The sequence below is a fragment of the Schistocerca nitens genome, chromosome 4 (genome assembly GCF_023898315.1).
Source record: "Schistocerca nitens isolate TAMUIC-IGC-003100 chromosome 4, iqSchNite1.1, whole genome shotgun sequence".
Classification (NCBI taxonomy): Eukaryota; Metazoa; Arthropoda; class Insecta; order Orthoptera; family Acrididae; genus Schistocerca; species Schistocerca nitens.
Genome location: NC_064617.1, coordinates 856,904,624 through 856,925,980, shown reverse-complemented (window position 1 = coordinate 856,925,980; position 21,357 = coordinate 856,904,624). Strand labels below are relative to the sequence as shown.

The window sequence follows — 21,357 nt, the reverse complement described above, 5'->3', positions numbered from 1 at the left end:
CGTCGTCTTCGTGGCGTAGCAATTTTAATGGCCAGTAGTATATGCCGTCTTCTGGAGAGTGGAAATGAGATTGGAATAGGATATAGGGTCCCAAGGGGTTGTGGTATTACAATCCCGAAAAATAAAATACAGAGTCGAGGTCGCTCTGTCACGCTGACGTCGTATGACGTAACGACGGCGTCATCTCACGTACTTCGAAGCGCGACCGATTACGGAATTCCTTAAGATTGTTGCGTATGCGTCGGTCGCTGAGTGCAGTTAGCCGACGAAGAAAAGTGCGGAAGGTGGGTGTCAGTCGTCTGCGAGATGTCGAGGAACGCGCACGCCTTGTTGGTTGCGGTGCTGCTGGTGTTAGCGGCGTGCATGCATTGCGGCTGCTTCGCCCAGTGCACGGCCTCACAGACCACCGCCTCCGGCACCAAGGCGCCCGCCACCTTCTGCAGCGGCGACATGATCTTCGCCGACGACTTCGAGGACTTCGACCTGAGCGTGTGGCAGCACGAGATCACTATGTCCGGCGGAGGGGTGAGTGTCGGAGCGAACGTCCCTGCACTGCGCGTAAAATGACGCACGCAGTGAATCTCTACATTAGCGATACGACATTTATAACATCTTGCTGCAGCGACCACTAGCACCTACTCCTTTCTGGTAGCAAGACGGAATCCTGCTTCTACATAACGCTTCGCAACCGTTTTTGTTCTTCTGATTTTTGTTATTTGAAACTAGTGTTCCGCTTAGTGGGCCATTTTCAGGGAACAACTGACTGATATGATCCATTATAAACAGTTTTGAAAGCCTGAGACTGTGGAAATAATAGGTTTGTTTATAAACAAATCTTCTGCTACCAGTCACGATTTTCTTTATTTACTTTTCACACGACGCGGTTCGGGAAATGATTCCCATTTTCAAGTGCGTTTTTTGTGTGTATTATGCCATTTCTGTGTGGTGTTGTCGGTGTGTGAGAGTCTGCCTCATTTAGTTGACTTCACTGCAATAAACACGCGATTTTTTAGTTGGTTATCACTCTCTTTGTGAAGTTAGTGGCAAAATTTAGAATAATTTGTACTTACAGTTTTCTAATGCTCCATTTGTGCAGAGTCTCACACACACTAAACATCACACACGACTTGCTGTAGATTTTAAACATCGAAAATACGAGGCCTGTTCAGAAAGTAAGCTCCGATTGATTGCCAAATTGAAACCACAGTGAACATCAGAAATGTTTTACTTGTAACAATTAGCTACACCTTTCAGCTACTTCTCTACGTAGTCGCCGTTCTGACTTAGACTTTTGTCATAGCGTTGTACCAACTTTTCAATAGCCTCATCATAGAAGGCAGCCGCCAGTGCTTTCCGCCAATTCTCCACGCTGGCCTACACCTCGTTGTCTGTGTCAAAATGTTGTCTTCAAAGACAGCGGTTCATGTGACCAGAGATGAAACTCAGGGGGAGACAATTGCGGACTGTATTGTGGGTAATCTCACATTTCCATTTGAAAACGATGCAGGAGCATCTTCATTGCCCCTGCAGAATGCGGCTGAGAATTGTCTTGAAGAAGAAACAGCACGACAGTTATGTAATGTTAGCTGCATAGCTTCAGGCGAAATTTCTCACCAGGCCCTCGTACTTGGCGGCAGACACTATTTTCTAGACATCTTTACGCACTCACTGCGAGCTCAGAAATGAGAAGAGCGACGTGATGCTAACTGGGGTTATACTAGAGACACTACCCAACACATCTGTGCAAAGCTTTATCGGATTTTCATAGTAGTTTCCATTTCGCGACCGATCGGAGCTTACTTTCTGAACGCCCCTCGTATTTTACATAAGCAAAACAGTTACAAAGATGTTCTTATCTCTGTGGTCCATTTGCAAGAACATCTTCGTAACTGTTTTGTTTATGTAAGATATTTTCGATGTTTAAAATGTACAGCAAGTTGTGTGTGATGTTTAGTGTGTGTGAGATTCTGCACAAATGGAGCATTAGAAAACTGTAAGTACAAATTATTCTAAATTTTGCCATTAACTTCACAAAGAGAACGATAACCAACTAAAAAATCACGTGTTTACTATATGTTGCAGTAAAGTTAATGAAATGAAGCAGCCTCTCACACATCGACAACACCACACAGTAATGGCATAATAGACACAAAAAACGCACTTGAAAATGGTAATCATTTCCCGAAACGTGTCGTGTGAAAAGTAAATAAAGAAAATCGTGACTGGTAGCAGAAGATTTATTTATAAACAAACCTAAACAACTGACCAGTGACTCCAAGCGACCAAACATTATATGCAAAGACATATCCACTTGCATAGAGCATTGTGCATTAAACTTTTTTCTTAATGTTGAAATTCACTACACTGCACACACACACACACACATTACATACATGTAATATTACAAATATTGTAATGGAGCAAGTTGTAAATAAATGCCGGCCGGAGTGGCCGAGCGGTTAAAGGCGCTACAGTCTGGAACCGCACGACCGCTACGGTCGCAGGTTCGAATCCTGCCTCGGGCATGGATGTGTGTGATGTCCTTAGGTTAGTTAGGTGTAAGTAGTTCTAAGTTCTAGGGGACTGATGACCTCAGAAGTTAAGTCCCATAGTGCTCAGAGCCATTTGAACCATAAACAATATAAAAATATAAATATAACAATATTAACCCCTAAACATCATTTTATACATCTTAAGTAGCTTATGACACCAATTTAAATTTTTAATTTTCTTTTTAATTTTTAAATTCCGACAGTAATTATGTGGAATACTGAAAATCAAATTTGTGTTACTCCTAGAAGCTGTTCGATATTCAAGTTGCAGCTGTGACCGAGTGACTGTTTTAGCTATTTACTGATGCAAAGTCTGTTATGTTCATTGCTGAAGTGGCTGTTCTTAATTTTATAAAACGTTTTTGCGTTTTCCTCGAAACTAGCGTGCGTGGAAACGAGGCCTTCTGGAAATGAGCCGTTAGTATCAAGATGATAATTAAGACCACTTTTCTTCCATATACGAGACCAGTGTATAAACAACTAGGTCGCAGCTCTGTACTACCCGGCGTACAGTAGTAGTCGTACGACGGATGGCAGGCCGCCAGCTGTTAAAAGATCGAGACTATCAACGGCCATGTGCGCTTCCGTGACGCGGCAACCACGTGACAAGCGCAGCCGGTCTTCCTAGCGCGGACCTTGAGTTCTAATGCTGAAACTATCGGTAAAGCTACGTTTTCCTTGTGGCGGGAATTACCCGCAACGAGCTGCGTAAAACGCTTGGGAGACCGTGCTGCCCACTCGCTCACGCCAGACCGTTTTCCTGGAGTGCGCCGCTGCGGAATCTCTACGTGCGGACAACGCCTGCGAGTTTCGGGACGACTCTGTCCTGCACGTCGCAGCTATTTGCTCGGTTGGAGGAGTGGGGGAAGTCGAACTGAGCATCGGCGTACTTCTCGGCGGGCGCTGCAGTATTTGTTCCGCACTCTCTGGCAGCAACAGAGAAGCTAATTGTTCCGATCTAATTATTGAATCATTCACCAGAAATGTCGGTTGACCGCTTCTCTGTCCCAGAGGACGAGCAGCTTATCGAGTTAGTATCCGAACAGCATATTTCACGAAACATGCCTGACTCCGAGTTGAAAAATCAGGTTTGAATTGGGCAGAAACCCGGGGAAAAAAGATTGAAATAAGCAAGCAGAATTGTCTTATTACATCGAATGTGGTACATTTCATTTACATCTACATGGATACTCTGCAAATGACATTTAACTGTCTGGCAAAGGGTTCGACGAGCCACATTCACAATTCTCTACTATTTCAATCTCGTATAGAGCGCGGAAAGAACGAACACCTATATCTTTTCGTGCGAGCTCTGATTCCCTCATCTTATCATGGTCATCGTTTTTCCCTATGTAGGCCGGCGTCAACAAAATACTTTCGCATTCGGCGGAGAAAGTTGGTGATTGGAATTTCGTGAGAAGATTCCGCCGCAACGAAAAACGCCATTGTTTTAGTGATGTCCATCCCAATTCCTGTATCGTTTCAGTGACACTCTCTCCCATTTCTCGCGATAATATAAAACTCCTTAGTAGATCTGTTACATTTTCTAAGTTTCCTACCAATATTACGCAGTCTTTGGTTAGCCTTCCCAACAACATTTTCTATGTGTTCCTTCCAATTTAAGTTCTTCGTAATTGTAATTCCTAGGAATTTAGCACACATTTAAGTATCTAGGCGTGGACATCACTTCGAGAAATGAGATTTAATCCGAACTGAAGAAGAGATTACGGGCGGGAAGTGCGTGCTATTTCTCACTGAATAGATTACTTTCATCATGGGTATTGTCTAGGAATTTAAAGATTAGAATATACAAAACTATTATTCTACCAGTTATGCTGTATGGGTGTGAGGCTTGGTCTCTCACTGTGCAAAATGAAAAGCCATTTCGAGTATTTGAAAACAAAATTTTGAGGAAAATTTTCGGAGCAAAAAGGGATTAAATTAGCGGAGAGTGGCGAAAACTGCATAACGAAGAGGTTCACGAACTCTATTCAAGCCCTGACATAATCAGTATTATTAAATCACGTAGGCTGCGATGGGCGGGTCACGTAGCTCGAATGGATGAGGGCAGGGCAGCGCGCAGAGTACTGGTAGGGCACCTAGAGGGAAAACGTCCTGTGGGGAGACCGAGGCGTAGATGGGAGGACAATGTGAAGGCTGATTTGAGGAGCCTAGGTATTGAAGGTGAATGGAAGGAAATAGCCCAAGACAGGGACAGATGGCGAAAATACGTTGCTGCGGTAATGGACTCTCGAGTCCGGTATGACCAGTGAGTAAGTAAGATATTTAGTTGAAATTACAGCCCTTGTATTCGACCGATTTATCGTGTAACCGAAGTTTAACTGATTCCTTTTAACACTCATGTGCATGACCTCACACTTTCCGTTATTTAACATCAATTCCCAATTTTCGTTTTGCAACTTGTTTCGGTCATCTGATGACTTTACTAGTCGATAAACGACAGCGTCATCTGCAAACAACCTAAGACTGCTGCTCAGATTGTTTCCCAAATCGTTTATATACATAAGGAACAGCAGAGGGCATGTAATACTACCAAGAGGAACGCCAGAAATCACTTCCATTTTACTCGATGACTTTCTGAACTGTGACCTCTCTGACAGGAAACCATGAATCCAGTGACCTAACTGAGACGATATTCTATAAGTACGCAATTTCACTACAAGCCCCTTGTGTGGTACAGTGTCAAAAGCATTCCGGAAATCAAGAAATACGGAGTCAATTTGAAATCCCTTGTCGACAGTACACAACACTTCATGCGAGTAAAGAGCTAGTTGTGTTTCACAAGAGCCATGTTTTCTAAATCCGTGTTGACTGTGAGTCAATAGCCCGTTTTCTTCGAGGTAATTCATAATGCTCGAACACAATATATGTTCTATAATCCTGCCTCATATCGGCGGTAATGGTATGGGCCTGTAATGTACTGGATTGCTCCTACCACTTTTCTTGAATATTGGTGTGATCTGTGCAACTTTCCAGTCTTTGGGTACGGATCTTTCGTCGAGCGAACGGTTGTATATGATTGTTACTCAGAAGGGAACCTAATTTGTATACAGTCTGCACCAGAAGATTTGCTTTTATTAAGTTATTTAAGTTGCTTCACTACTCCTAGGATATCTACTTCAGTGTTACTCACCTTGGCAGCTTTTTTTGATTCGAATTCTGGAATATTTACTTCGTCTTCTTTTGTGAACGCATTTCGGAAGGCTCTTCTTACAAGGGAACCTCCCCATCGCACCCCCCCCCCCCCCCCAGATTTAGTTATAAGTTGTCACAGTGGATAGGCCTTGAAAAACTGAACAAAGATCAATCGAGAAAACAGGAAGAAGTTATGTGGAACTACGAAAAAATAAGCAAAATATAGAAACTGAGTAGTCCATGCGCAACATATATAACATCAAGGAGAGCGTTAGTCTAGTATCGCCATGGTCCTGTGGTTAGCGTGAGCAGGTACAGAGCGAGAGGTCCTTGGTTCAAGTCTTCCCTCGAGTGAAAATTTTAATTTCTTTATTTTCGCGAATTTATGATCTGTCCGTTCGTTCATTGACGTCACTGCTTACTGTAATAAGTTTAGTGTCTGTGTTTTGCGACCGCACCGCAAAACCGTGCGATTAGCAGACGAAAGGACGTGCCTCTCCAATGGGAACCGAAAACATTTGATCGCAAGGTCATAGATCAACCGATTCCTCCACAGAAAAACATGTCTGATATATTCTATACGACACTGGTGACGGCGTGTGCGTCACATGACAGGAATTTGTTGTCGACCCACCTAACTTGTATACTTGGCGAATGGGTAAAAAGATTCTTCTACCTACCCGATTTAGGTTTTCTTGTGGATGTGATAATGACTCCCAAAAAACTGATGAAAACATAATAGTTTGTCACATAAACTGAAAATAAAAAATTAAAGTTTTTACTCAAGGGAAGACTTGAACCAAGGACCTCTCGTTTCGCAGCTGCTCACACTAACCAGGGGACCACGACGCTGCGGTGCGGGTATTATCCTTGATGTTGCATATCTTCCGCATGGACTACTCAGTTTATATATTTTGCTCATTTTTTCATAGTTCCACACAACTTCTTCCTGTTTTCTCTGTTAATGTGTGTTCAGTTTCTCAAGGCCTATCCACTATGCCAACTTATAACTAAATCTGAGGGGGGGTGCGATGGGGAGGTTGCCTTGTTAGTAACTCTACTTTGGCAGCACTGTCTTCGACAGTATCTCAGTTGCTATTGCGCAGAGAAGGCATTGATTATTTCTTGGGAGCATTGTCTTCGATAGTGAAATATTAATTTATTACTTCACTGTTACTGACTCTATCGGCCAGTAAGCTTCCACATGCTTTCGTCATATACTACTAAAAGCAACTACAAAATTATGTTATTGTACGACACATACTGAAGGAGGTACGGCTTGATAAATATTGAGTAGTGCTAAAAATCAACCTTTCTGAAAAGCCCCAATATTTCTCTATTTCAGTAACACAAAATTTTCACTGAATTAAGAAGAGGTGTCAGAAGGTAGTTCTAGTATCACTGTACCATGTACACTGGCGAGCCAGAACATTATGACCACGTGCTTAATAGCATGTTGGTCCCTATTTGGACTGCAGTACAACACCCATTCTGCGTGCCATCAATTCTATCATTTATTGGCAGATTTGAGGAGGCATGTACACACAAGTCGTGTAATTCCCGTAAATAACGGGCCGCTGATTTGTGTACGTGGTGATAGCGCCCGATAGCGACCCAGAAGGATTCCATCGGATTGACATCAGGCGAATTTGATAGCCAAGACCAACCAGATTTCACAATCATACTCTTCAGATCACTGTAGCACGATTCTAGCTTCGAGACACGGACAATTAGACGGGGTGTTTCAGAAAGGACTCTACAACTTTGTAAATTCATATAAATGAATTCATAGTACCAGAGTAGTGTCAATCTGCAGCGAAATAAGTCTCGCGTAGTTCGCTAGTGCCGAATCGCACCGTAAGGAGCTCTAGTGGCAGTTGCGTTTAAGATGGCTGCCTTCACTGGACACGAAGGTGCTGGCTGTGTGTTTTGTTTTGAAGAATCGAAGTCGGCGACAACAGTTCAGCCTAATTTCCGTACCAAAAACGCTAAAGATCCTCCTAGGGGGCGTACAAATTTATGAGTGGCATAAACGTTTTGTAGAAACAGGGTGCTCGGTAAGACACGGGAAATAATCAGGTTGTCCAAGCACATCTGACGACGTCGTGGAGCGAGTGAGACAACGTTTTGTCAACAGCCCTACGAAATCGACGCGGCGTGCATCTTGCGAACTGCAAATCCCAAGTACGACTGTTTGTCGTGTTTTGAGAAACCGTTTGCATTTGAAACAGTACGGATTGACGATCGTACAAGCAATAAAAGACACTGATAAAATTGGTCGCAATAACTTCTGTGGGGATATGTTAAATCGATTACATAAAGATGAACATTTCGTGGACAAAATCATCTTTTCTGACTAGTCGACTTTTCACTTAAGCGGCAAGGTTAAAACACATAACTGTAGGATTTGGGGCAGCGTAAATCTACATCAAGAATTGCAACATGTTCGTGATAGCCCTAAACTGAACATTTTTTGTGCGTTGAGCAAGAACAAAGTGTACGACCCATTTTTTTTTTTTTTTCTGTGGGAGAACCATCAATGGGGTAGTGTGTCTGGATATGTTACAACAATTTTTGACACCACAGATCACGAGGATGACCAAGAACGAAATGTTTACTTCATGCAAGATGGTGCACCGCCCCACTACCTGGCTGAGTCTGGGATTCAGTCCGGAACCGCGCTGCTGCTACGGTCGCAGGTTCGAATCCTGCCTCGGGCATGGATGTGTGTGATGTCCTTAGGTTAGTTAGGTTTAAGTAGTTCTAAGTCTAGGGGACTGATGACCTCAGACGTTAATTACCATTGTGCTTAGAGCCATTTGAATCATTTGAGTCCCGGAATTTCTCAGTGACCGCTTTCCAGGTCAATGGACTGGCCGTGATGCGCCAATTGCATGGCCCCCACGTTCCCCAGACCTGACAACATTCGATTTTTTTTAAAAATGGGCATACAGGTACATCAAGGATATCGTTTGTGCCTCCTGTGCCGGCTTTTGTACCTGAACGTAGAGCAAGAATTTACGCCGCAACTGAGCAAGTTACACCTGCAATGCTAAAGCGAGTTTGGGAAGAAATTTACTTCCAATGGGATGTGTGCAGGATAACCAACGGAAGCCACATACAACATCTTTAGTTTAAGCTGAAAAAAATAATGTGTTTGCCTACAATGTAACACTAAATCCAGCTCTATATCTTCTTTGAATAAATTTAGATGAAATTTTAAAGTGGTAAAGTCCTTTTTGATACACCCTGTACATCTACATCTACATCTACATCTATACTCCGCGAGCCACCTTACGGTGTGTGGCGGAGGGTACTTATTGTACCACTATCTGATCCCCCCTTCCCTGTTCCATTCACGAATTGTGCGTGGGAAGAACGACTGCTTGTAAGTCTCCGTATTTGCTCTAATTTCTCGGATCTTTTCGTTGTGATCATTACGCGAGATATATGTGGGCGGTAGTAATATGTTGCCCATCTCTTCCCGGAATGTGCTCTCTCGTAATTTCGATAATAAACCTCTCCGTATTGCGTAACGCCTTTCTTGAAGTGTCTGCCACTGGAGCTTGTTCAGCATCTCCGTAACGCTCTCGCGCTGACTAAATGTCCCCATGACGAATCGCGCTGCTTTTCGCTGGATCATGTCTATCTCTTCTATTAATCCAACCTGGTAAGGGTCCCATACTGATGAGCAATACTCAAGAATCGGACGAACAAGCGTTTTGTAAGCTACTTCTTTCGTCGATGAGTCACATTTTCTTAGAATTCTTCCTATGAATCTCAACCTGGCGCCTGCTTTTCCCACTATTTGTTTTATGTGATCATTCCACTTCAGATCGCTCCGGATAGTAACTCCTAAGTATTTTACGGTCGTTACCGCTTCCAATGATTTACCACCTATGGCATAATCGTACTGGAATGGATTTCTGCCCCTATGTATGCGCATTATATTACATTTATCTACATTTAGGGAAAGCTGCCAGCTGTCGCACCATTCATTAATCCTCTGCAGGTCTTCCTGGAGTACGTACGAGTCTTCTGATGTTGCTACTTTCTTGTAGACAACCGTGTCATCTGCAAATAGCCTCACGGAGCTACCGATGTTGTCAACTAAGTCATTTATGTATATTGTAAACAATAAAGGTCCTATCACGCTTCCTTGCGGTACTCCCGAAATTACCTCTACATCTGCAGATTTTGAACCGTTAAGAATGACATGTTGTGTTCTTTCTTCTAGGAAATCCTGAATCCAATCACAAACCTGGTCCGATATTCCGTAAGCACGTATTTTTTTCACTAAACGTAAGTGCGGAACCGTATCAAATGCCTTCCTGAAGTCCAGGAATACGGCATCAATCTGCTCGCCAGTGTCTACGGCACTGTGAATTTCTTGGGCAAATAGGGCGAGCTGGGTTTCACATGATCTCTGTTTGCGGAATCCATGTTGGTTATGATGAAGGAGATTTGTATTATCTAAGAACGTCATAATACGAGAACACAAAACATGTTCCATTATTCTACAACAGATTGACGTAAGTGAAATAGGCCTATAATTATTCGCATCTGATTTATGACCCTTCTTGAAAATGGGAACGACCTGTGCTTTCTTCCAGTCGCTAGGTACTTTACGTTCTTCCAGAGATCTACGATAAATTGCTGATAGAAAGGGGGCAAGTTCTTTAGCATAATCACTGTAGAATCTTAAGGGTATCTCGTCTGGTCCGGATGCTTTTCCGCTACTAAGTGATAGCAGTTGTTTTTCAATTCCGATATCGTTTATTTCAATATTTTCCATTTTGGCGTCCGTGCGACGGCTGAAGTCAGGGACCGTGTTACGATTTTCCGCAGTGAAACAGTTTCGGAACACTGAATTCAGTATTTCTGCCTTTCTTCGGTCGTCCTCTGTTTCGGTGCCATCGTGGTCAACGAGTGACTGAATAGGGGATTTAGATCCGCTTACCGATTTTACATATGACCAAAACTTTTTAGGGTTCTTGTTTAGATTGTTTGCCAATGTTTTATGTTCGAATTCGTTGAATGCTTCTCTCATTGCTCTCTTTACGCTCTTTTTCGCTTCGTTCAGCTTTTCCTTATCAGCTATGATTCGACTACTCTTAAACCTATGGTGAAGCTTTCTTTGTTTCCGTAGTACCTTTCGTACATGATTGTTATACCACGGTGGATCTTTCCCCTCGCTTTGGACCTTAGTCGGTACGAACTTATCTAAGGCGTACTGGACGATGTTTCTGAATTTTTTCCATTTTTGTTCCACATCCTCTTCCTCAGAAATGAACGTACTACTGAAAGATGGCATCGCCGTCGAAGAAGACATCAAGCATGAAGGATGCACGTGGCTTGCAGCTGAAATGATGTCTCCGATTACTACCACATGTGCTATGCAAGCGAAGGAGAATGTCTCCCATAGTGTAATACTGCATCTGTGGCGCGGTGAATGTCTGTGAAACGTCCCCTTAGAAAAAATTATGAATTACTGTGCTGGTAAACTACGTTATTTCATACAAAGACAGCTGAGTAAAACTAAAAGTACTGAGACAGTTCTCTCTTTATTTATTCTGATCATCACTAAACTGACACACAATATTTTTTTTTTAGCGCAACGCAATCTGACTTTCAATAATCCCTACAAAAGAATGGCCCTGACTAACAATAACCTATACCTTTCAAGAATCACTTACCTCACAAAAATCTTCGTTACTCGAACTACTGCAATACAGCGAACGCCAATACTGCCGGCTAAATAAAAGATTCTAACTACTGAAGGGACTAACTACTGATAGGCATAGTTAGCAAATGAAAGATTGTGATAGAGAACAAACAATGTATTTACCTTAATAGCGTTCAAAAGTCATTATACATATAATTTTGTGACATCCAATTAAACAAATTTCCTTTTTCTGAGGGACACACGTCCAGATCGTCCGCTCAAAACTCTGGCATCTCTCTCTCCACATCCACCACTGTTGCCGGCTCACCTCAAACTGCACAACGCGACGCGCTGTTCACATCCAACTGCCCAACATTACACAAGCGAATATTCCTACAATGAGTCCAGCCAGCCACAGACTGCACACAGCACAGTCAGTGAATTTCATACAGAGCGCTACGTGGCGTTACCAACATCTACATCTACATGATTACTCTGCAATTCACATTTAAGTGCTTGGCAGAGGGTTCATCGAACCACAATCATACTTTCTCTCTACCATTCCACTCCCGAACAGCGCGCGGGAAAAACGAACACATAAACCTTTCTGTTCGAGCTCTGATTTCTCTTATTTTATTTTGATGATCATTCCTACCTATGTAGGTTGGGCTCAACATAATATTTTCGCATTCGGAAGAGAAAGTTGGTGACTGAAATTTCGAAAATAGGTCTCGCCGCGATGAAAATGTCTTTGCTTTAATGACTTCCATCCCGACTCGCGCATCTTATCTGCCACACTCTCTCCCCTATTACTTGATAATACAAAACGAGCTGCCCTTTTTTTGCACCCTTTCGAAGTCCTCCGTCAATCCCATCTGGTAAGGATCCCACACCGCGCAGCAATATTCTAACAGAGGACGAACGAGTGTAGTGTAAGCTGTCTCTTTAGTGGACTTGTTGCATCTTCTAAGTGTCCTGCCAATGAAACCGCAACCTTTGCCTGCCTTCCCCACAATATTATCTATGTGGTCTTTCCAACTGAAGTTGTTCGTAATTTTAACACCCAGGTACTTAGTTGAATTGACAGCCTTGAGAATTGTACTATTTATCGAGTAATCGAATTCCAACGGATTTCTTTTGGAACTCATGTGGATCACCTCACACTTTTCGTTATTTAGCGTCAACTGCCACCTGCCACACCATACAGAAATCTTTTCTAAATCGCTTTGCAACTGATACTGGTCTTCGGATGACCTTACTAGACGGTAAATTACAGCATCATCTGCGAAAAACCCAAGAGAACTGCTCAGATTGTCACCCAGGTCATTTATATAGATCAGGAGCAGCAGAGGTCCCAGGACGCTTCCCTGGGGAACACCCGATATCACTTCAGTTTTACTCGATGATTTTCCGTCTATTACTACGAACTGCGACCTTCCTGACAGGAAATCACGAATCCAGTCGCACAACTGAGACGATACCCCATAGGCCCGCAGCTTGATTAGAATTCGCTTGTGAGGAACGGTGTCAAAAGCTTTCTGGAAATCTAGAAATACGGAATCAACTTAAACAGCCTACTTACATCTGGAGCCGTCGTTCACCTCGATGACGGCGTTTGTGGAGACGACCATCGACCTGGTGTAACAAGAAACACGATTCATCCGACGAGCCGACGCGTTTCCAATGACGCACGTTTCTGTGCCCAGTGCAATCGTAACTGAGGATGTCGTTGGCTCAACATGTGAACGTGTAATGGTGGTCTGCTGCAGAGCTCCACGTTCAACAGTGAACGATGAACGGTGTGCTCCGAAACACTTGTGCGTGCAACAGCATTGTGCTTTTTCGGCAGAGATGCCACATATCACCATCTGTCCTACTTTACAGAGCAGTCAAGCCTCTGAACCCCACGTTCTGTGAAGAGATAGTTGTCCACAGACTCTGTGAGATAATAATCTGCCCTTTGTCAGAGCCGCTCATTTCAATGGATTCTCCCATTTGCAAACCATGTCTTATCTATCTGCAGCTCCCATCCGTGTCTGCTCCGCTTGCATTTCTTTTTTACTGTGCCACGTGCCCGCAACGACTGCAGGCGGCATCCTACGTCGCAGTCAGCAGTGGTCATAAGGCCAGACTGCCTATTGGCTTCTGTGTCGGGTTCTTCGGTAGACGTTCGTCTGATGATTTTTCTGAAATTTCGCCAACACGAGTGGCTGGTATCTTCGGAGTTTCACCCTCCATTCCTCCATTGCTAGTGATGGACTCGAGGCGAGCTCTCGGCCGCAGACTATAAACTGAAGAACCAAAGAAACTGGTACACCTGCCTAATATCATGTAGGGCCGCCGCGAGTACGCAGAACTGCCACATCACGAGGTGGCATGGACTTGACTAATGTCTGAAATAGTGCTGGAGGGAACTGACACCATTGATCCTGCAGGGCTGTCCATAAATCCGTAAGATTATGGGGGGGGGGGAGAGGGGGGGGGGAGATCTCTTCTGAACGGCACGTTGCAAGGCATCCCAGCTAAGCTAATTATGTTCATGTCTGGTGAGTTTGGTGGTAAGCGGAAGTGTTCAAACTTAGAAGAGTGTTCCTGAAGCTACTCTGTAGCAGTTATGGACGTGTGAGGTCGCATTGTCCTGCTGGAATTGCCCAAGTCCATCGTAATGTACAGTGGACGTGAATGGATGCAAGTGATCAGACTGAATGCTTACGTACATGTCACCTGTCAGAGTCTTATCTAGACGTATCAAGGGTCCCACATCACTCGAACTGTACACGTCCCATACCATTACAAAGCCTCCACCAGCTTCAAAATTCCCCTGCTGAGATGCAGGGTCCATGGATTCATGAGGTTGTCTCCATACACGTACACGTCCATCTACTCCATACAATTTGAAACGAGACTCGTCCGACTTTGCAACATGTTTCCAGTCATCAACAGTCCATTGTCAGTGTTGATAGACCCAGGCGAGGCGTAAGGCTTTGTGTCGTGCAGTCATCAAGGGTAGACGAGTGGCCTTCGGCTCCGAAAATCCATGTCGATGATGTTTCGTTGAACGGTTCGCACGCTGACAGTTGTTGATGGCCCAACGTTGAAATCTGCAGCAATTTGCGGAAGAGTTCCACTTCTGTTTCGTTGGACGATTCTCTTCAATTATCATTGGTCTAATTCTTGCAGGATCTTTTTCCAGCCGCAGCGATATCGGAGATTTGATGTTTTACCGGATTCCTGATATTCACGGTACACTGATGAAATGGTCGTATGGGAAAATCCCCACTTCATCGCTACTTCGGAGATGCTGTATCACATCGCTCGTGCGCTGACTATAACACCACCTTCAGACTCACTTAAAACTTGATAACTTGTCATTGTAGCAACAGAAACCGATCTAACAACTGCAATTTGATCCCTTCGTGACAATACAGCTCGGCTACAATTTGTTGTTTGTTAAAAACTGCAGATTCCTCAACGTCTCCACATATTGCGCGTGAATGGCCCGGCGCTAAAGATTTCATTATGTATTATCAAGGTCTAGCATGAGAACACCTATCTGATGGTGGATAATAATTTTGATTTTTAATGTTTTTTCATTCGTTGTCAACACTAACGATATGTGACGTTTTTGACTCTCAGTGAGACACAGAACTATTTGCGAGCTCACCGTAAGTTCAAGTTATTATTCCGAGCCGGAGGAAAATTCGGTAGCTGACGTCTCTTTGTGTGTAGTCAACAACGATATGTGTGGAGCTCTATTCCCAGTCAGCACTGAACTCTTCGTCATATTATTTCTAGTTCAAACATGCTCACATGTCGCTGCTGGTGCAACAAACCCATATTTAACGTTCGTTTTCTCTAGAATACAACAGCGATAGGTGCCGGGTTGGAGTCCTGGGAAGGAAAATAATTAATGTTTCGTCTCGTCATTTCAGTTAAAACATCTAGCTACTGCCGAGAAAATCGGATATGTCACAGTTGATTGTGCGTCGATATCTGTCCGATTAGGTTCTGGGTTCGAATCCCTGTCCAACACAAAGCTTTACTTCACGGCAATTCAAGTAAGTTACTTGTGAAGAAGCAATAGTTAAGACCTCTCGTAGTTCGTCAACGGGGACAATAGATGCTGGGTTGGAATTCGCGTCCGTTAAAAATGTTTGCGTTATGCGATTTAAAGTTGATATTTGCTAACTGATACTGTCTAAAATCGAGGTATATCACACTCTGTGTGCCTAGTCAGGAATGACTGTTAGTTTCCGTCAGTCGCGAAATCTTTGCTTAGTCTACATGACCTGGGTTTGAATCCATATGCAGAACGAGACGGTTCGTCGTGTCATTTGAAGTTCATACATATTCTCTACTTGCTTCTCATGAATAACTTAAATTTTTAATCTCATTTTGTGTTAAATAATAAGTACGGCATGTTACTTTGGAGAGGAAGTCATGAATACGACGAACTTACTACGTGCAATACCTATCTGACATAATGAGAGTGGTAACATTTCAGGTATGTCATTTATTGTAATAAATGTGAGCTTACAAGCCCTAAGGACAGTCTGATCTGTGATAAGGTGTTCCCTGATATTTATAATATCGTGGTATTACTTTACATTTAGAGTTATTGCGATACAGAGCAGTGTTTTCTAGTGGTTGGTTGTTGGAACCATTTTCAGTAGTCACACGACTGTACCAAAGAGCGATTAGAGGACCTGCTGGACAGCTGCGTTATGTGGGTTGCATGTGAATCAGGCGAAATGCAATTCAGGTCGTTCGGATACTTTTGAGCACGACTGTACCTGGTGCGCCGCCGGCCGCTGTAGCTGACCGGTTCTAGGCGCTTCAGTCCGAACCGCGCGACTGCTACTGTTGCAGGTTCGAATCCTGCCTCGGGCATGGATGTGAGTGATGTCCTTAGGTTAGTTAGGTTTCAGTAGTTCTAAGTTCTATGGGACTGATGACCTCAGATGTTAAGTCCCATAGTGCTCAGAGCCATTTGAACCATTTGAACGTCGAGTTCCCTCCAGGCATTCCCATTTTAGTTTCCGAAGAATCTCCGTAACACTTATACGTTGTTAAAACGTACCGGTAACAAATCTAGCAGCCCGCCTCCGAACTGCTTCGATGTCTTCCTTATAATCCGACCTGGTACGGATCCGAAACACTCGATCAGTACTTAAGAATATGGCGCACCAGCGTCCTACGTTCGGTCTCCTTTACATGTGTACCACTCTTTCCTAAAACTCTCCCAGTAGAGCGAAGTCGGCCATTCTCCGCTGGCCCGTGTGGCCGAGCGGTTCTAGGCGCTTCAGTGTGGAACCGCGCTGCTGCTACAGTCGCAGGTTCGAATCCTGCGTCGTCAATAGATATGTGTGTTGTCCTTAGGTTAGTTAGGTTTAACTACACTACTGGCCATTAAAATTGCTACACCATGAAGATGACGTGCTACAGACATGAAATTTAAGCGACAGGAAGGAGATGTTGTGATATGCAAATGATTAGCTTTTCAGAGCATTCACACAAGGTTGGCGCCAGTGGTGACACCTACAACGTGCTGACATGAAGAAAGTTTCCAACCCATTTCTCATACACAAACAGCAGTTGACCGGCGTTGCCTGGTGAAACGTTGTTGTGGTGCCTCGTGTAAGGAGGACAAATGCGTACCATCACGTTTCCGACTTTGACAAAGGTCGGATTGTAGCCTATCGCGATTGCGGTTTATCGTATCGCGACATTGCTGCTCGCGTTGGTCCAGATCCAATGACTGTTAGCAGAATATGGAATCGGTGGGTTCAGGAGGGTAATATGGAACGCCCTGCTGGATCCCAACGACCTCGTATCACTAGCAATTGAGATGACAGGCATCTTATCCGCATGGCTGTAACGGATCGTGCAGCCACGTCTCGATCCCTGAGTCAACAGGTGGGGACGTTTGCAAGACAACAACCATCTGCACGAACAGTTCGACGACGTTTTGCAGCAGCATGGACTATCAGCTCGGAGACCATGGCTGCCTTTACCCTTGACGCTGCATCACAGACAGGAGCGCCTGCGATGGTGTACTCAACGACGAACCTGGGTGCACGATTGGCAAAACGTCATTTTTTCGGATGAATCCAGGTTCTGTTTACAGCATCATGATGGTCGCATCCGTGTTTGGCGACATCGCGGTGAACGCACTTTGGAAGCGTGTATCGGTCATCGCCATACTGGTGTATCACCCGGCGTGATGGTATGGGGTGCCATTGGTTACACGTATCGGTCACCTCTTGTTCGCATTGACGGCACTTTGAACAGTGGACGTTACATTTCAGATGTGTTACGACCAGTGACTCTACCCTTCATTTGATCTCTGCGAAACCCTACATTTCAGCAGGATAATGCACGACCGCATGTTGCAGGTCCTGTACGGGCCTTTCTGGATACAGAAAATGTTCGACTGCTGCCCTGGCCAGCACATTCTCCAGATCTCTCACCAATTGAAAACGTCTGGTCAATGGTGGTCGAGCAACTGGCTCGTCACAATACACCAGTCACTACTCTTGATGAACTGTTGTATCGTGTTGAAGCTGCATGGGCAGCTGTACCTGAACTCCCCATCCAAGCTCTGATTCAATGCCCAGGCGTATCAAGGCCGTTATTACGGCCAGAGGTGGTTGTTCTGGGTACTGATTTCTCAGGATCTATGCACCCAAATTGCGTGAAAATGTAATCACATGTCAGTTCTAGTATAATATATTTGTCTAATGAATACCCGTTTATCATCTGCATTTATTCTTGGAGTAGCAATTTTAATCGCCAGTTGTGTAGTTCTGAGTTCTAGGGGACTGATGACCTCAGATGTTAAATTCCATTGTGCTCAGATCCATTTGAACCAATTTTTCGGCCATTCTCCGTCCCGAGCACAGTTCTCAAATGCTCGATCCATTTCATATCGCCTTGCAACTTTACGCCCAGATATTTAAAAGACTTGACTGTGTCAACCAGGACTCTAGTAATACTGTATCGAAACATTACAAGTTTGTTCTCCTTACGCATCCGCATTAACTTACATGTTTACACATTTAGAACTAGCTATTATTCATCACACCACTTAAAAATTTTATCTAAGTCGTCTTGTATCTTCATAGAGTCACTCAACTTCGACACCTTACAGTAAACCACGGCATCATCGGCAAAAAACCGCAGATTGCTGGCCACCCTGTCCGCCAAATCATTTATCTATATAGAGAACAACAGCAGTCCCATCAGACTTCCCTGGGGCACTCCTGACGAAACCCTTGCCTCTCATATACACTCGCCGTCGAGGACAACGTACTGCGTTCTATTATTTAAGAAGTCTTCGAGTCACTCACATATATTGTGAACTTATTCCATATGCTCCCAACCTCGTTAAGAGCCTGCAGTGGGGTGCTGTGTCAAATGATTTCCGGAAATATGTTGTTGTTGTGGTCTTCAGTCCTGAGACTGGTTTGATGCAGCTCTCCATGCTACTCTATCCTGTGCAAGCTCCTTCATCTCCCAGTACCTACTGCAACCTACATCCTTCTGAATCTGCTTAGTGTATTGATCTTTTGGTCTCCCTCTACGATTTTTACCCTCCACGCTGCCCTCCAATACTAAATTGGTGATCCCTTGATGCCTCAGAAGATGTCCTACCAACCGATCCCTTCTTCTGGTCAAGTTGTGCCACAAACTCCTCTTCTCCCCAATTCTATTCAATACCTCCTCATTAGTTATGTGATCTACCCATCTAATCTTCAGCATTCTTCTGTAGCACCACATTTCGAAAGCTTCTATTCTCTTCTTGTCCAAACTATTTATCGTCATGTTTCACTTCCATACATGGCTACACTCCATACAAATACTTTCAGAAACGACTTCCTGACACTTAAATCTATACTCGATGTTAACAAATTTCTCTTCTTCAGAAACGCTTTTCTTGCCATTGCCAGTCTACATTTTATATCCTCTGTACTTCGACCATCTGTTATTTTGCTCCCCAAATAGCAAGACTCCTTTACTACTTTAAGTGTCTCATTGCCTAATCTAATTCCCTCAGCATCACCCGACTTAATTCGACTACATTCCATTATCCTCGTTTTGCTTTTGTTGATGTTGATGTTATATCCTCATTTCAAGACACTGTCCATTCCGTTCAGCTGCTCTTCCAAGTCCTTTGCTGTCTCTGACAGAATTACAATGTCATCGGCGAACCTCAATGTTTTTCTTTATTCTCCATGGACTTTAATACCTACTCCGAATTTTTCTTTTGATTCCTTTACTGCTTGCTCTATATACAGATTGAACAACATCGGGGACAGGCTACAACCCTGTCTCACTCCCTTCCCAACCGCTGCTTCCCTTTCATGCCCCTCGACTCTTATAACTGCCATCTAGTTTCTGTACAAATTGTAAATAGCCTTTCGCTCTCTGTATTTTACCCCTGCCACCTTCAGAATTTGAAAGAGAGTATTCCAGTCAACATTGTCAAAAGCTTTCTCTAAGTCTACAAATGTTAGAAATGTAGGTTTGCCTTTCCTTAATCTATTTTCTAAGATAAGTCGTGGGGTCAGTATTGCCTCACGTGTTCCAACATTTCTACGGAATGCAAACTGATCTTCGCCGAGGTCGGCTTCTACCAGTTTTTCCATTCGTCTGTAAAGAATACGCGTTAGTATTTTGCAGCTGTGACTTATTAAACTGATAGTTCGGTAATTTTCACATCTGTCAACACCTGCTTTCTTTGGGATTTGAATTATTATATTCTTCTTGACGTTTGAGGGTATTTCCCCTGTCTCATACATCTTGCTCACCAGATGGTAGAGTTTTGTCAGGACTGGCTCTCCCAAGGCCGTCAGTAGTTCTAATGGAATGTTGTCTACTCCCGGGCCTTGTTTCGACTCAGGTCTTTCAGTGCTCTGTCAAACTCTTCACGCAGTATCGTATCTCCCATTTCATCTTCTTCTACATCCTCTTCCATTTCCATAATATGGTCCACAAGTACATCGCCCTTGTATAGACCCTCTATATACTCCATCCACCTTTCTGCTTTCCCTTCTTTGGTTAGAACTGGGTTTCCGTCTGAGCTCTTGTTATTCATACAAGTGGCTCTCTTTTCTACAAAGGTCTCTTTAATTTTCCTGTAGGCAGTATCTATCTTCCCCCTAGTGAGGTAAGCCTCTACATCCTTACATTTGTCCTCTAGCCATCCCTGCTTAGCCATTTTGCACTTCCTGTCAATCTCATTTTTTAGACGTTTGTATTCCCTTTTGCCTGCTTCATTTACTGCGTTTTTATATTTTCTCCTTTCATCAATTAAATTCAATATTTCTTCTGTTACCCAAAGATTTCTACTAGCCGTCGTCTTTTTACCTACTTGATACTCTGCTGCCTTCACTACTTCATCCCTCATACCCATTCTTCTTCTACTGTATTTCTTTCCCCCATTCCTGTCAATTGTTCCCTTATGCTCTCCCTGAAACTCTGTACAACCTCTAGTTCTTTCAGTTTATCCAGATTCCATCTCCTTAAATTCCCACCTTTTTGCAGTTTCTTCAGTTTTAATCTACAGTTCATAATCAATAGATTGTGGTCAGAGTCCACATCTGCCCCTGGAAATGTCTTACAATTTAAAACCTGGTTCCTAAATCTCTGTCTTACCATTATATAATCTATCTGATACCTTCTAGTATCTCCAGGATTCTTCCACGTATACAACCTTCTTTTATGATTCTTGAAACAAGTGTTAGCTATAATTAAGTTACGCTCTGTGCAAAATTCTACCAGACGGCTTCCTCTTTCATTTCTCTCCCCCAATCGATATTCACCCACTATGTTTCCTTCTCTCCCTTATTCTACTCTCGAATTCCAGTCACCCATGACTATTAAATTTTCGTCTCCCTTGACTACCCGAATAATTTCTTTTATCTCATCATACATTTCATCAATTTCTTCATCATCTGCAGAGCTAGTTGGCATATAAACTTG

General features: G+C 43.6%; 1 protein-coding gene across 1 annotated transcript in view; it reads left to right on the top strand.

Annotated features, from left to right (window-relative positions):
- The first annotated feature begins 256 nt into the window (after positions 1 to 256).
- LOC126251860 (beta-1,3-glucan-binding protein-like) overlaps positions 257 to 21,357 on the top strand; it is a 108,930-nt gene continuing 87,829 nt past the window's right edge. Inside the window, exon 1 of the mRNA XM_049952545.1 lies at positions 257 to 525. Within this exon, the coding sequence (XP_049808502.1) occupies positions 307 to 525 (219 nt within the window). The 5' untranslated portion in view covers positions 257 to 306. The remainder of the gene's footprint in view (positions 526 to 21,357) is intronic.